Source organism: Tachyglossus aculeatus, chromosome 1 (genome assembly GCF_015852505.1).
Source record: "Tachyglossus aculeatus isolate mTacAcu1 chromosome 1, mTacAcu1.pri, whole genome shotgun sequence".
Classification (NCBI taxonomy): domain Eukaryota; kingdom Metazoa; phylum Chordata; class Mammalia; order Monotremata; family Tachyglossidae; genus Tachyglossus; species Tachyglossus aculeatus.
In genome coordinates, this window is record NC_052066.1 from 137786216 (window position 1) to 137803440 (window position 17225).

A 17225-nucleotide genomic window follows, 5' to 3' on the forward strand; every position below is an offset into this window, starting at 1 on the left:
ATGCACCTTAATGAAGGTTTTGTCATACTGCAGAACAATAACTTCCTTCGGTGGATCAAAGTTGCATTTCTCTACCAGCGGAAGGAAGAATGAGGGAGGGAAAAAGCCGAATTACCACAAACTCTGGATTAGAGGGAGCAAATCGAATGAAATTCTTTATTAATTTTGCAACTGTTTATCAAATGACGATATTTATCTTTACTCCGCAGTGATGCCCCGGAAAATTATAACTGAGCCAAGAGACCCACAGTCCCACTGAGTTTCTAGCGTTTTTAAACTGTTGTGTACAATGATGGAACTCTGGGGGAATCCTACATTTAATGACCCAAAGAATGAGCAAACATCAAAATATCTTCCTTTCTTTTTCTTTTCTCTTTATGGTACTCGTTAAGCACTTTCTAGGTGCCAGACACTGAGTGCCGGGATAGATAATGATAATCAATCAATCAATCGTATTTATTGAGCGCTTACTGTGTGCAGAGCACTGTACTAAGCGCTTGGGAAGTACAAGTTGGCAACATATGGAGACAGTCTCTACCCAACAGTGGGCTCACAGTCTAAAAGGGGGAGACAGAGAACAAAACCAAACATAATCACTGTGGTAATTATTTAAGTGCTTACTTTATAATAATGACGGTGTTTATTAAGTGCTTACTATGTGCCAAGCACTGATCTAAGCACTGGGGTAGACACAAGGTAATCAGGTTGTCCCACGTGGGGCTCACAGTCTTATGGCAGGCACTGTACTGAGCGCTGGGGTCGACGCAAGGTAACTGAGTTGGACAAAGTCCCTGTTCTACACAGAGTTCACACTCTAAATCCCCAGTTTTCAGATGAGGAAACTGAGGCACAGGAGGGAAGTGACTTGCCCAAGTTCCACAGCAGACAAGTGGCAGAGTTGGAACAAAACCCAGGTCCTTCTCACTTCCAGACCCCATGTTCTCTCCTCTAGGCCATGCACAAGCTCATCAGGTTTAGACACAGTCCACTTCCCACCTGGGGCTCACAGTCTTAATCTCCATTCTACAGATAAGGTAATTTAGGTACAGAGAAGTTAAGTGACTTGCCCAAGGTCACTTAAGACAAGTATCGTTGTGGGCAGGGAACGTGCCTGTTTATTGTGGTACTGTACTCTCACAAGCACTTAGTACAGTGTTCTGCACAGAGTAAGCGCTAAAAAAATACGACTGAACAAGTAGTGGAGAGGAGATTAATTTTTAAAGGCATGTTGAACTAGCAAGAATTACTGGGGGGACAGATTATCAACGCAATTATTCAACTGAATGTTCTCCACAACAATATACTAGTTAAGAATCACACCAAATTATCAGTTCATCCAGTTCCATCTTTCAAAAAACAGGAACCCGCCCCATTTCCCACCCTTTTTGCTTTCTCAGATGATCTTCCCACCACTTGCGATAACAAACCTTACCATTAGAAAGTTCTCCAGTTCCGTCTATATTTTTCCTGACAATTTTACCCCCGTCTCTCTGGTTAAGCTTATTCATACGCAGCTCTGAAAAACGACTCACCTCTTTTGCTCAACTACAAGTCAACAACCCTTGTCCCCCTCTCCATCCCCCCATCTTACCTCCTTCTCTTCCCCACAGCACCTGTTTATATGTATATATGTTTGTACATATTTATTACTCTAGTTATTGATTTATTTATTTTGCTTGTACATATCTATTCTATTTATTTTATTTTGTTAGTATGTTTGGTTTTGTTCTCTGTCTCCCCCTTTTAGACTGTGAGCCCACTGTTGCGTAGGGAACCGTCTCTATATGTTGCCAACTTGTACTGCCCAAGCGCTTAGTACGGTGCTCTGCACACAGTAAGCGCTCAATAAATGCGATTGATTGATTGATTGATTGGAGTTGCTGGTTCCCTCCCTTAGCCTGTCTAGCGCAGCCAGAATTTCCTTTAACTTGATTTACAAAACACTATTTTCAGCAGCCAGACACAAACCTGGTTTCAACTCCGGGAGATTCAGGACCTAGAAAAACAGATCCTTCCAGTGGCTCAGGCCCATGCAAGGAAGTGGAGCAAATGACTCATTCATTCCTTCAGTCGTATTTATTTAGTGCTTACTGCACTCAGAGCACTGTACAAAGCACTGGGGAGAGCATGACGACAAGCAGACACATTCCCTGCCCACAACGAGCAGCAATCTCCACCTCCACGATACAGAATACCAATTCTGAGGGAGTGTTACTACACATATCATCTACCTCTAGACACAAATGGAGGAGAGGAGGCATAAGGAAAACTCGCAAGAGTTGTCGGGCATTACAAAAGCACGGTCCTGGGGATTCAAGAAATTCACCATGAGGGAAACTGGAATGAGCCGAAAATTTTCCTCCGCTAAAAAACCACGTATAATATTTTTTCTCTGCATTCCCCTGAGCTCTGGTCAGATAGAAGGAGCCCAATCAAATTTTCCAGAGAACTGCATATTCTCAAGAACAATGTCTTTAATATAGACACGGCCATAAATACCGCTACATAAATATTGTGACACTGATGTTGCGAGGTTTGGATAAACAGACACTACTACCACCAAAGTCCACATGCATTTAATTTGCTGCTTATTATGAATCATAGGCTGTGAGCCCACTGTTGGGTAGGGACCGTCTCTGTACGTTGCCAACTTGTACTTCTCAAGCGCTTAGTACAGTGCTCTGCACACAGTAAGCGCTCAATAAATTCGATTGATTGATTGATTAAATCCTTTGGCAAAACAAGCTTTTTTTGAGTCCACGGCGCAAATTTTCCAATCGCTTCACACCTTTCTGAGGTTTGGGCCTGAGTTTCTAACAAACGCAAGAGGGTTTTCGTTCTACCTAATTTCTCTGTCCTTAATAGTGTTCTTTATACTTCCTAGTTTAACGGGGTTTGCAATTTTCATTAAAACACTATTTCCTCCAGCTTCAAGTCACTGATCTGGATGTTAAGTAAAACTACAGCTCATTGATCATGGTGTCCTCTCCCACTGTGCTCTGTCCAGATGCATTCATTTTCATTCAACGATGCCCTTGGTTGCTTTCAACCGTCTGGTGATTACCCAGGCATAATCATCATCAATCGTATTTATTGTATTTATTGAGCGCTTACTGTGTGCAGAGCACTGTACTAATTCCACAGGAATTTGACTCCAATCAAAATTACTGATTTATTACTGACATTATTCCAAAAATTATTTATTGTTATAATTATTGTTTATTATTAAATGTTTCTGATTGAGTGCCCATTTACCCAAAACGGCCCTAACCACTTGAGTGAATACAACAGTCCTGGCATTTGTGATCCCTACCTGCCCTCGAGGAGTTTATAACCTATCAGGTTCATTTTACTAATCAAAATGAATAGAAGCTGCATTGCCTAGTGAAATGAGCTCGGGTCCAGGGGAACAAAGGAACCGGACTTAATTCAAACCCTGCCAATTGCCTCCTGCTGGACCCCAGGAAAAAAAAATGGTATCTGTTAAGCGTTTACTATGTGCCGAGCACTGTTCTAAGCACTGGGGTAGATACAAGGCAATCAAGTTGTCCCACGTGGGGCTCACCGTTTTAATCCCCATTTTACAGATGAGGGAACGGAGGCTCAGAGAAGTTGAGCAGCGTTCCCAAGGTCACACAGCAGGCAAGTGGCGGAACTGGAATGAGAACCCACGTCCTCTGATTCCCAAGCCTGTGCTCTTTCCACTAAGCCACGCTGCTTCAGGTAACTCCTCTGTGCCTCAGTTCCTTCACCTGTAAAACACCGTGAGCCCCGAGTGGGACCTGGATTATTGGATTGGGTCTGACTTTGGTACTGTATCTGCCATGGCGCTTAGCACAGTTCTTGGCATTTAGTGAGCCTTAAATACAACAATTCCTATTACTCCTGGAAGCGAATGTCAAATGTGAGACTAAAGCAGTGACTTATTACTGTACGGAACGGCAAATTCATCTGCCGCATTCATTTTTTATTGGTCAAGACACCCCCTGGCTTCTGTCATCAACTCCAGCTTTCTACCCATCTTCCTGGGTCTGGTTCTCCTTGTCCTGATTCTGCCTTTCTATATATCACTGACACGACATTCTACATCAGTCAGTGGATCAGTCCATCAATATAAATGTATCGATAGCAGGAAATAATATAGCATAAAGATGTGTACAGGAATGCAACAGGGGACGGAAGGGCAGTTGGGTGCTACCGGTCAAGAAGTGAAGGCCTCCTGGAGGGATGTGATTTCAGAGATCAGCAGCAGAAGAGTGAAGGAGAGGGCGAATCATTTCCCTTCTAATCTAGATCCCCTCTCTTCTAATGATCTCTTTGGGAAACCAGCTTGACTGAGTAAACGTGCAATGGTGATTTTAAACTTATCCTTCAACCTTCCGAGAGCGCAACGTGGACATACGATTTGGTAAAGACCTATTTATTCTCTTCTTTGGCTTGGTCCCAAGCTTCTGCGTCTGCTTGCCGTTTTGTTCGGTTTTTAATTCATTTATTCAATCACATTTATTGAGCGCTTACTGTGTGCAGAGCATTGGACTAAGCGCTTGGAAAGTACAAATCGGCAACATATAGAGACGGTCCCTACCCAACAACGGGCTCACAGTCTAGAAGGGGGAGACAGACAAATAATAGTAATTATTATTATGGTATTTGTTAAGTACGTATTATATGCCAGTCACTGTACTAAGCACTGGGATGGGTACAGAGAATGGTACAGTAGAGTACAAAGGGTACAGGGTGGGGTGGGTACAGAGAAGCAGTGTGGCTCAGGCTTGTGAGTCAGAGGTCGTGGGTTCTAATCCCGGCTCCGCCACTTGTCAGCGTGTGACTTTGGGCAAGTCACTTAATGTCTCTGTCCTTCAGTTACCTCATCTGTAAAATGGGGATGAAGACTGTGAGCCCCATGTGGGACAATCTGATAACCTTGTATCTATCCTGGCGCTTAAAACAGTGCTTGACACATAGTAAGCGCTTAATACTATCATTATTATTATTACAAGCAAATAGGGTTGGACACAGCCCCTGTGCCACGTGGCGCTCACAATCTCGATCCCCAATTTACAGACGACGTCAGTGAGGCACAGAGAAGTGAAGTAACTTGCCCAAGGTCACACAGCGGACAAGTGGCGGTGCCGGCATTAGAACTCAGGTCCTTCTGATTCCCAGGCCCGTGCTGTGACCACTTTGCCATGTTGCTTCTGGTTTTGTCTTTTGCTGGTCTTGCTTTGTGAATGTGCTCATCCATCCGTTCTGTTTTACAAGCTTCTTAAAAAGCATGGCTAATTCTGTTGAACTCCTTTGTACTGCGATCAGCACAATAAAATGACAAAGAAACTTCAGCAGAACAATTTTCCTATCACAGAACAATATTGATGAGATCCATTTGGCTTGGGAAAGGCAAAGCAATGTGACATATCAGAAGATTTTAATGTGCCATAAAACTATAAAGACTCTTGACAGTTAACTCTCCAATTCCCATGCCAATGCAGAGGAGTTGTGGCTGGCTTTGAAAACTTCCAAGGTCTGCCCTACCAAGACGACACATATTAAAGCGCTTAGTACAGTGCTCTGCACATAGTAAGCGCTCAATAAATACGATTGATGATATTAAAGAGCTGCGGTCCTATAAATTTTGACTGGCTTTGGGCCAGCGGGGAGTACAGGAGATCGTGTAAGTGACAGGGAGTTAAGAAGGCTTAGCCTCATTAGGGTTAGGCTGTTGGGTAGGGACCGTCTCTATATGTTGCCAACTTGTACTTCCCAAGCGCTTAGTACAGTGCTCTGCACACAGTAAGCGCTCAATAAATACGATTGATTGATTGATTGATTGATTAGGCGGCATTATTGTCCAGGTAGGCGAGGTCAGGAGAAGGCCAGAAGACAGAGAGAAAGACGGAAGGCATTTTTGGCAAGAGACTGGATTTCACCGTGCAAAAAGCACCATGGCATAGTGGATAGACGATGGGCCCAGGAGTCAGAAGGTAATGGGTTCTAATCTCCGGCTCTGTCACCTGTGTGCCGTGTGACCTCCCATCCTCCTGTCTCTCCCCACCTCAGTCTATACTTCATGCTGCTGCCCGGATCATCTTTGTGCAGAAACGCTCTGGGCATGTTACTCCCCTCCTCAAAAATCTCCAGTGGCTGCCAGTCAACCTACGCAACGAGCAAAAACTCCTCACTCTCGGCTTAAGGGCTGTCCATCACCTCGCCCTCCTACCTCACCTCCCTTCTCTCCTTTCATTCATTCAATCGTATTTATTGAGCGCTTACTGTGTGCAGAACACTGTACTAAGCGCTTGGGAAGTCCAAGTTGGCAACATATAGAGACGGTCCCTACCCAACAGCAGGCTCACAGTCTAGAAGGGGGAGACAGACAACAAAACAAAACAAAGCACATTAACAAAATAAAATAAGTAGAATAGTAAATATGTACAAGTAAAATAAATGGAGTAATAAATCTGTACAAACATATATACAGGTGCTGTGGGAAGGGGAAGGAGGTAAGGTGGGGGGATGGGGAGGGGGAGGAGGGGGCTCAGTCTGGGAAGGCCTACTTGTGCATATTTACTATACTATTTATTTTGTTAATGATGTGCATCTAGCTTTACTTCTATTTATTCTGATGACTTGACACCTGTCCACATGTTTTGTTTTGTTGTCTGTCTCCCCCATCTAGACTGTGAGCCCATCCTTGGGTAGGGACTGTCTCTATATGTTGCCAACTTGTACTTCCCAAGCGCTCAGTACAGTGCTCTGCATATAGTAAGCTCTCAAGAAATACAATTGAATGAATGAATGACCTTGGGTAAGTTACTTCACTTCTCTGGGCCTCAGTCACCTCATCTGTAAAATGGGGATTGAGACTGTGAGCCCCACATGGGACAGGGACTGTGTCCAACCCGATTTGCTTGTATCCATCCCAGAGTTTAGTACAGTGCGTGGCACAAAGTAAGAGCTTAACAAATCCCACAGCTATTATTATTATTATTATTTTTAGGCATTTGACAGAACATTAAACAGCTGAATATGTTTCGGGAGTGAAGGAGGGAGAAAGGCCACAGGCCCAAGTGCATAATCAGGGCAGAACAGCATTTATCTGCAATCTCATGAGTTACTAGCCATTTAATCCTATTCCCAAACCTCAAGTAATTGGTTTACAATATCAGGTTAAACCTGTAAAGAACCAACAATTTTTTTCAATTTTCAGAAAAAAAAACATTTTTACTGCAAAAATGGGCTGAAGTCATCTGTGAGAAAATTAAATGAATTCAAAAACTGACAAGTCAATTTGTATAATAAATGATCAACATCCCCAGTATTTTCAATACGGTCAGTATGTATTTGGGACTGAGATATGTGGAAATTTGGTCATTTTTAAATGTTCCAATTATTTGATTTGGGAATTTCCATCTCCCCCTGTAAAGACTTTGAGGTTTCCTTTTGGAAACTGGAATCCATAATCAGTTTTTGCTCATGTTTTATGCATTATACTTATCAGAATAACTTTTGTTCCAAAATGGAGCTCTTAGCTCAAAATTTAAAATTTGAACGTGATTAAATTATGGATTAATGGTAAAGTGAAGAATCATGATCAATAGCATTTACACAGAGCCTGACAAACTGCTTGAGTTCATAAACAATCAATCCATGGTATTTATTGAGTGCTTCCTGTGTGCAGGGCACTTTACTACATGCTTAGGAAGGTACAGTAGAACAGAGTTGGTAGACATATTCCCTGCTTACAGTCTTACAGTTTAAGAATCTTACAGTCGAAAAATCGTACAGTCTTAGAATTAGAGGACTTGATACTTGCCCTCAAGGACTTTACATTCTAGTCCTTCACATTCTAAAATGTGAAGTCTGATTTCTCCTAATCCCCAACTCTACCAAAATTCCTGTTCCATTTTTGTCCCTGACCTCAAAATGAAAAACTGGCATCTATATTTGGCACTGCCCTAGGAAACAGTCTTAGGAGGGAGTTTTGCATAGATAATAGAGAGAGACAGCAAGAGTCCTCTCGCCGAAATAAAGGCCCTGAATTAGCCAGTTAGCACGGGCGTCAGCAGAAGTGGGAATCTGTTGATGATGATGATGATGGTGATGATGGCATTTATTACGCGCTTACTATGTGCAAAGCACTGTTCTAAGCGCTGGGGAGGTTACAAGGTGATCAGGTTGTCCCACAGGGGGCTCACAGTCTTCATCCCCACTTTACAGATGAGGGAACTGAGGCCCAGAGAAGTGAAGTGACTTGCCCAAAGTCACACAGCTGACAAGTGGCGGAGCTGGGATTTGAACCCATGACCTCTGACTCCAAAGCCCGGGCTCTTTCCATTGAGCCACGCTGCTTCTCTAATGATGATGATGATGGTGATCCTTCAGCTGGCCTGAAGGCTTGACAGGACACCTCTACCCGGCTGTCCTGTCGACACCTTAAACTTTACAGAACAAACTTTACAAAACAAAACTCCTTGCCTTCCCACCCAAACCCCGTCCTCCTTGTCTTTCCCATCGATGTAGATAATACCACCATCTTCCCTGACTCACCAGTATATAACCTTGGCATTATCCTCGCCTCTCTCTTTCAATCCACATGTTCAATCTGGTACCAAATGCTATCGGTTCTACCTTCACAACACCGCTGAAGTCTGCCCATTCCTCTCGATCCAAACTGCTACAATGCTGATCCAAGCACTTAGCACACCCCACCTTGGCCACTGCAACAGCCTCTTTTGCTGACCACCCAACCTCCCGTCTCTCCCAACTCCGCTCCATACTTTGCTCTGCTGCCCGGATGCTTTTTCTACAAAAATGTTCAGTCCATGTTTCCCCACTCAACAACCGCCAGTGATTGCCCATCCATTTCGGCAAACAGCAGCTCCTTTCCGACAGCTTTAAATCAATCAATCAATCGTATTTATTGAGCGCTTACTGTGTGCAGAGCGCTTGGGAAGTACAAGTTGGCAACATATAGAGACAGTCCCCACCCAACAGTGGGCTCACAGTCTAAAAGATCAGTTTAAACCACTTGATCAGCTCTGCCTCGCCAACCATAAATCGCTCCTTTCCTACTTCAACCCAGATTGCACACTTCAAACCTCTAATGCTAACCTACATGCTGTATCTCGAGCTCATCTTCCCCACGTCCTCCCTCTGACCTGGAATTCCCTCCCCCTTCATATGATAGACCACCACTGTCCCCAACTTCAAAGACTTATTTTTTTTTAAATCATATTTATTGAGCGCTTACTGTGTGCAGAGCACTGTACTAAGCGCTTGAAATTTATTAAAATCCCATCTCCTGTACTAAGCACTCTACTAAGCATTTGGCTCTGTATCCTTCAGCACCCCAGCCCCACAACATTTACATATCTTTAATGTATTTTAATGCCTGTCTCCCCCTCTAGACTGTAAGCTCCTTGGCAAACTAAGCATTTGGCTCTGTATCCTTCAGCACCCCAGCCCCACAACATTTATGTATCTTTAATGTATTTTAATGTCTGTCTTCCCCTCTAGACTGTAAGCTCCTTGTGGGCAGGGGCTGTGACTTACTCATTTTGCTGAACCATACTCTCCCAAGGCTTAGTACATATTTATATATATATATATATATATATATATATATATTTGTACATATTTATTACTCTATTTATTTATTTTACTTGTGCATATCTATTCTATTTATTTTATTTTGTTAGTATGTTTGGTTTTGTTTTCTGTCTCCCCCTTGTAGACTGTGAGCCCACTGTTGGGTAGGGACTGTCTCTCTATGTTGCCAACTTGGACTTCCCATGCGCTTAGTACAGGGCTCTGCACACAGTAAGCGCTCAATACGATTGATTGATTGATTAGTATACTGCTCTGCATACAGTAGGCACTTAAGATGGATTTTAACTTTATTATTATCGTTAATGATGCTTGCAGATCACTTAGTGCCGCACATTTTTCTAGCAGGGATAGACAGTCGAGAAGCAGATTGGCTAAAGGCTGGCTACGCTGAAGTTAAGGCACCTGGTAGGGATGCACTAAGCCCCTGGAAATCTTATCCCACAACCGCCTGCTGAAGCTGACGCTGTCGTCAAGGGAGAATATTCGCCGATCACATCAGTTCCCCCTCTCCATCCCCCCATCTTACCTCCTTCCTTTCCCCACAGCACCTGTATATATGTATACATGTTTGTACATATTTATTACTCTATTTATTTATTTATTTTACTTGTACATATCTATTCTATTTATTTTATTTTGTTAGTATGTTTGGTTTTGTTCTCTGTCTCCCCCTTTTAGACTGTGAGCCTTTTAGACTGTTGGGTAGGGACTGTCTCTATATGCTGCCAACTTGTACTTCCCAAGCGCGTAGTACAGTGCTCTGCACACAGTAAGCGCTCAATAAATACGACTGATTGATTGATTGATTGATCAGCAGCTCCAGGCCCAACCCAGACAGCCATCTCCCCCAGGGAGAGCTGAACTCTAATCAGTTTGGCTTTCTGACCCCTCCCTACCATACGGGGATAGCGCCAACACATTTTGCTCATTCAGGTGGTGTTTTGGCTTCAAAGGATTTTATAGAGAATGAACCCCCGGGGTTGCTAAACTGCCAAACAGCAAAGTTTTTACGGCATTCAGTCAGATGAAAGACCTGTTTTCAACCTAATAAATGAACAATCATGAAAGACCTGTTTTCAACCTAATAAATGAACAATCCCAGATCTTACTGTGATTCCTCAGACTATCAGCAAATGACCCGGGGGCTTTGATTGCCTGCCATCTCCCCCTTCCTCCCCTTGGCACCATTCCTGATCATTCCTCTGCTCTTTCTGTAACCCCACCCTGAGCAGGTGAGCGCAGGACATCGGGAAGAACTATGGCACTGCATGGCCAGTCTAGCCCCTCTAGACCGTAAGCTCGTTGTGGGCAGGGAATGAGTCTCTTTATTGTTATATGATACTCACGCAAGCACTTAGTACAATGCATTTTAGACTGTGAGCCCACTTTTAGACTGTGAGCCCACTGTTGGGTAGGGACTGTCTCTATGTGATGCCAATTTGTACTTCCCAAGCGCTTAGTACAGTGCTCTGCACATAGTAGGCGCTCAATAAATACGATTGATTGATTGATTGATTGTGTAAGTGTTCAATAAATACGACTGAATGAATGAACCAATTCCCCCTCCTGCAGTCCTTTGATTGAGCAGATCACAAAAAACAAGTATGACTCATAGTATGGTCACTGTGAGAACAGATATGAAAGCGCTTAGTACAGTGCTCTGCACACAGTAAGCGCTCAATAAATACGATTGATGATGATATGAAACCTCTACTTCCCTTGTGGGCGGGACATCCAAGCAGAGATGTCCTTAAGGTAGGAGGACATGTGAGACTGCAGAGGAGGAGAAAGATCAGGGCTGGCTGTGAGACTGCAGAGAAGGGGAAAGATCAGGGCTGGCAAGTGAAGATCCGTCTGCATAGAGGTGTAGTGGACGCCACAGGAGCTATTAAGTCTCCCAAGGGAGACTTGGATCTCTATCGCCGATGGAGACGGAGAACAGAACGGGACCTAGAACTGAGGCTTAAGACAGCCCCACAGCTAGGGAATGGCAGGCAGATTCCCAAATCATTTAATGCCCAGGAGTTAAAATAGCTTTCCGAATAATGCTCCCATTGTGACTAAATTCAGGTTCGGTGATACTCTACAGCAGCCTCACTTTACAAGGGGGGATCGGGTAAATGTTTTCTTTTACCTAATATATATCTTTGATAAATCACTAGAACCCTGAATGCTGTACACACGGAAAGAAGCAGCGTGGCTCAGTGGAAAGGGCATGGGCTTTGGAGTCAGAGGTCATGGGTTCAAATCCTGGACCCGCCAATTGTCAGCTGTGTGACTTTGGGCAAGTCACTTCACTTCTCTGGGCCTCAGTTACCTCATCTGTAAAATGGGGATTAAGACTGTGAGACAACCTGATCACTCTGTAACCTCCCCTTAGAACAGTGCTTTGCACATGGTAAGCACTTAATAAATGCTATCATTATTACTATTATTACGAAAATTAACTATGCATCCTTTTCTATTAATGCACTAGAGGAAAGAGCCCAGGCTTGGGAGTCAAAGGAGTTTGAGGATGTGGGTTCCATTCCCGGCTCCACCATAAGCCCCCTATGTGACCTTGGACAAGCCATTTAACTAGAGAAGCAGCGGGGCCTAGTGCCTGGAAGTCAGAGGACTTGGGGTCTAATCCCAGCTCCGCTACATATCTGCTGTGTGACCTTGGGCAAGTCACTTAACTTCTCTGAGCCTCAGTTGCCTCATCTGGAAAATGGGGATTAAGACTGTGAGCCCAAGTGGGACAGGGACAGGGCCCTACTTGATCACCATGTATCTACCCAAGGGCTTAAAACAGTGCTTGGCACACAGTAAGCACTTAACAAATACCACATTTATTATTATTATTAGTCTCGGTGCTTCACTTTCCTCACCTGTAAAATAGAAATTCCAGCCCTGTTCGCTCTCCTGCAGAGAAGCAGCGTGGCTCAGTGGAAAAAGTCCGGGCTTTGGAGTCAGAGGTCGTGGGTTCGAATCCCGACTCCACCACAAGTCTGCTGTGTGACCTTGGGCAAGTCACTTAATTTCTCTGAGCCTCAGTTACCTCATCTGTAAAAATGGGGATTAAGACTGTGAGCCCTACGTGGGACAACCTGATCACAGTGTATTCCCCCAGAGCTTAGAACAGTGCTTTGCACATAGTAAGCACTTACCAAATGCCATTATTATGATTATTAGAATGGAGCTCCAAGTAATAATAATAATAATAATGATAGCATTTATTAAGCACTTACTATGTGCAAAGCACTGTTCTAACCGCTGGGGAAGTTACAAGGTGATCAGGTTGTCCCACAGGGGTCTCACAGTCAATCCCCATTTTACAGATGAGGTAACTGAGGCCCAGAGAAGTGAAGTGACTTGCCCAAAGTCACACGGCTGACAATTGGGAGAGCTGGGATTTGAACCCATGACGACTGACTCCAAAGCCCGGGCTCTTTCCACTGAGCCACGGGGGATGGGGATTGTGTTTGAACCGGTTCACCTGTATTTATCCCAGTGCATTGTCTTTGGTTTTTGGCACAAAGTGAGCGCTTAAATACCACTGTTACTATTATACAACACATTTTTCCCTGGTATTTGTAAGGATGCTATTTAATGCAAAAACGTTGTGGGCAATGTTAAAAAGAACTAAATTTAGTCACTTGCTAAGAACTGTAGCCGCAACTTGACGATTTTTATTCTTTTGTTACAAAAGAAGTTTAGCTTATCCTTTTTTTTAATGATTTGCTACAATAATATCAGAAATAACTACCTTGATCCCGGCAACTGTAGAAAAACCACTACGTAGTTGGTAGTTTTGATAATTTGCTGAGTGGCTTTCCTACTACTCCAATGTTCAGAATGTCCTTGCATGTACTCTTCCAATCTCCCCCTTCTAGACTGTGAGCCCACTGTTGGGTAGGGACCGTCTCTATATGTTGCCAACTTGGACTTCCCAAGCGCTTAGTCCAGTGCTCTGCACACAGTAAGCGCTCAATAAATACGATTGAATGAATGAATGAATGAATTTGAATGTCTGGATCTCTGTGGTGTGATGTTCCCCTTGTTTAGTTACTCTTTCAATCAATTGTCCCAATTCTGTATATTATCTCTAACGATTATTCTCACTTGGGAGATGGGATATAGGAAAATTTGTACCTTATACTCTGTGAAGGGACGTTTCAGGAATATTTCTAAAGGAGTTACTTGTGAATGTCAGAAAAAAGGAACAGGCTAATTTCAGTGTTTAATCTGCATACATATACCTAAACGTCCTGGAAGCAAAATCAGACATGAACGCATATATTAGAAGTTCTCACTCTCTATATAATGAACAATTAAACAATAGACACAGGATATTTGCAGGATATTGAACTGCAGTGCAATTCACAGGATAATTCGGATTTCAAAGTTATCACTAATAGCGATAGTCACATACTGTGGATTCCTTTATCTCTTTTCCCACAGCCCACGTGAAGAAACGTAAACTTGCCTGAGACTCGATCCAGGACTTCCGCTAAGGTGGTTGATATTGGCAAATGAAGGGTGCGGAACTTATGCCCTGCTCCGTACATCGGATGTTGGATCACGTGGCTGGTCGCATTAATTCTGCCTTTGTACAGCTAAAAATGAAATTTTAAAAGTGAAGTTAATTGTCATCGCATGCGGAAGTGACTGCCTATCCATGGGAATTGACAAATATATTCATCACCCCCTTCCCTTCCCCACAGCACCTGTATATGTGTATATATGTTTGTACATATTTATTACTCTACTTATTTATTTTACTTGTACATATCTATTCTATTTATTTTATTTTGTTAGTATGTTTGGTTTTGTTCTCTGTCTCCCCCTTTTAGACTGTGAGCCCACTGTTGGGTAGGGACTGTCTCTATATGTTGCCAATTTGTACTTCCCAAGTGCTCAGTACAGTGCTCTGCACACAGTAAGCGCTCAATAAATACGACTGATGATGATGATGATGATCACCCAATCGTATATGCCCAAGAAGTGTAAACCTGGCAAATGATGACAAGAAATTATGATGAGGAATAAGTTCTTAAATAGCAGTTGGACATTCCAAATCGGAGAACATATTAAATACGCAAAAATAATCTTTCTTTTCCCTGAGAGCTCAATTAGAAGCAGTGTGGCTTGGTGGAAAGAGCACGGCTTGGGAGTCAGAGGTCATGGGTTCAAATTCCAACTCCGTCGCTCGTCAGCTGTGTGACTTTGGGCAAGTCACAACTTCTCTGTGCCTCAGTTCCCTCATCTGTAAAATAGGGACTAAGACCGTGAGCCCCACGTGGGACAATCTGATCACTCTGTATCCTCTCCAGTGCTTAGAACAGTACTTTGCATGTACTAAGCGCTTAACAAATGCCATTATTATTATTATTATTATGTCTTCCTTGATATAGAAAATATTTCTTCTGTACTTTAGAGAAGGTTCAAGAAAGGATGGTGCAGGATGGTGGATGACAGGAAAAGTTAGGGATGTAAAAGGTATATCCTTTATCATACGAATGGATGTCCTACAAAGCAGTAGTTAGTTTTAGGAAGCCTGGATTGGTAGTTCAAACTATCATTCCTCTTTATGTTTTCAAATTGATTGAAGACTTTTTGCCTTAAGAACAGCAGCAAGGCCTAATGTAAAAAGCACAGGCCCGGGAGCAAGGTACCTTGGGGTCTAATCCTAGCTCTGCCACCACCCGTGCCTGCTGACGGATCTTGGGCAAGCTGGTTTACTGCTTTGGGACTCAGTTTCCTCGGCTTAAAAGGGAGATTAAATAACTATACTCCCTCCCACTTACACCATGATCACTGTAGGAGAAGCAGCGTGGCTCAATGGAAAGAGCCTGGGCTTTGGAGTCAGAGGTCATGGGTTCAAATCCCACCTCTGCCACTTGTCAGCTGTGTGACTTTGGGCAAGTCACTTCTCTGTGCCTCAGTTCCCTCATCTGCAAAATGGGGGTGAAGACTGTGAGCCCCCTGTGGGACAACCTGATCACCTTGTAACCTCCCCAGCGCATAGAACAGTGCTTTGCACATAGTAAGTGCTTAATAAATGCCATTTAAAAAAAAAAGAGAGAGACAGGGTCTGTGTCTAATCTGATGATTTTGTTCCAGTATGGTGCTGAGCATTTGTACTTGTACTCGACTTGTACTTCCCAAGCGCTTAGTACGGTGCTCTGCACACAGTAAGCATTCAAAAATGAATGAATGAGCAAACAGTGAGCACTCACTACCACTATTACTATTATTATTACTAAAATTGAATTACATAGCATGTAGCCAGCCTTCGGCGCAGTACTATTCTTCGCGTTTTCAGCACTGGCAAGAAGGTGACATGGTATTCTGTATAACTAGGCCTCAGTTGCAAAAAGACAATGAAGACTGAAATGATAAGCTTCGAGCAATCAACATGGCAGAAAAATCTGCTCTGTAATGCATTATAACAACAAAATCCTAACACCAACTTCACCAATCCTGATCCTCTGCATTACTTCGCTAAGAGTGCCGGTAACGACGGTACCCAGAGCATCAGAGAGAATTTTCTAAAGGGGTGGAAGGACAGGCAGTGAATAGAAGAAGCTGGCGAACAAGGCGATAGGGGTTATAGAGGACGACTGGGCTCTACGGTGTAGAAGAGGGTGTCCTTCCAAAAGACGCCCGGTGATGGATCAAGGTGAAATTTCATCGGCCCGGACGTTCAGGTGGCAGATGGCGAACGACTGGCAAAGCAGAAGGCTGAGAGAAGGCCCACACGGAAACGCTGGGAACATCTGTTACCCAGAAGAAGGTAGGGTGGCAATTCATCAGAAGATGCCTCATCAAAGGTCGGCTGAAGCACGCTTACCTCCTTCGAGTAAACCATGTTAGGAAGCTTAACTTGTGGATCTCCTCCAGTTACACCACCCTACTGACCTGGGTCTTCATCTCGCCTATTGGTTCCTGCCTTGCAACATGTCGACTGTGTCGTCGCTCCTCTCCTCCCCCTTCCATTATTAGACTGTTTGCACCTCGAGGTCCAATTTCCCACCTGTGTCTTTTTCCCCCGGGGCTTAGTACAGTGCTCTACGCACAGTAAACGCTCAATTAATACTATTATTACTACTAAAATAACTATCCCTCCCCCCCGCCCGCCCCGGCCTCAGAATGGGTCTGCGGAGAGCAGAGCAATGAGGACAGATTGCAGAAGCAAGGGTGAGTGACGTCCTCACTGAATGCAAGGATTTCCCCGGGATTCTTCCGGGACATCAGTGGGGCGGGGGGGTGCCCTAGGGAAATCAAATATACCTACTGGACATGGAGACTGAAGGAACATGGTCACTTTCTCATCCTCCAGCATCAACTGGAGGAAAAGCCGGCGGATAAACCCTGAAATGTTCCCAGAGGTCGGGAGGTTCCCTCGCTGAGGGGATGACTGGAACAGTTCACAGAGAACCTGGGAGGAAGGAAGACATTTCAAATGGTTACAAGGGACTTCTACCGAACAGCCAACACTCTGGCTTCCGGCAGTTGGGGCACAAAATGCCTGCTGGCCACCTGTGCTCTAATTTAGACCCATTAAAACTCTTACCCTCACCCTTTTTCTTCTTCCCATTCTCCTCCTTCACTCACTCTCTCCCTGTAGAGAG

At 43.9% G+C, this 17225-nt stretch overlaps 1 protein-coding gene across 1 annotated transcript in view; it reads right to left on the reverse strand.

Moving 5' to 3' along the window:
• The window catches only part of BIRC6 (baculoviral IAP repeat containing 6), a 367036-nt gene that overhangs the window by 158385 nt on the left and 191426 nt on the right, over positions 1-17225 (reverse strand). Inside the window, 2 exon segments of the mRNA XM_038745922.1 lie at positions 14078-14207; positions 16889-17032. Of these exon segments, the coding sequence (XP_038601850.1) occupies positions 14078-14207; positions 16889-17032 (274 nt within the window).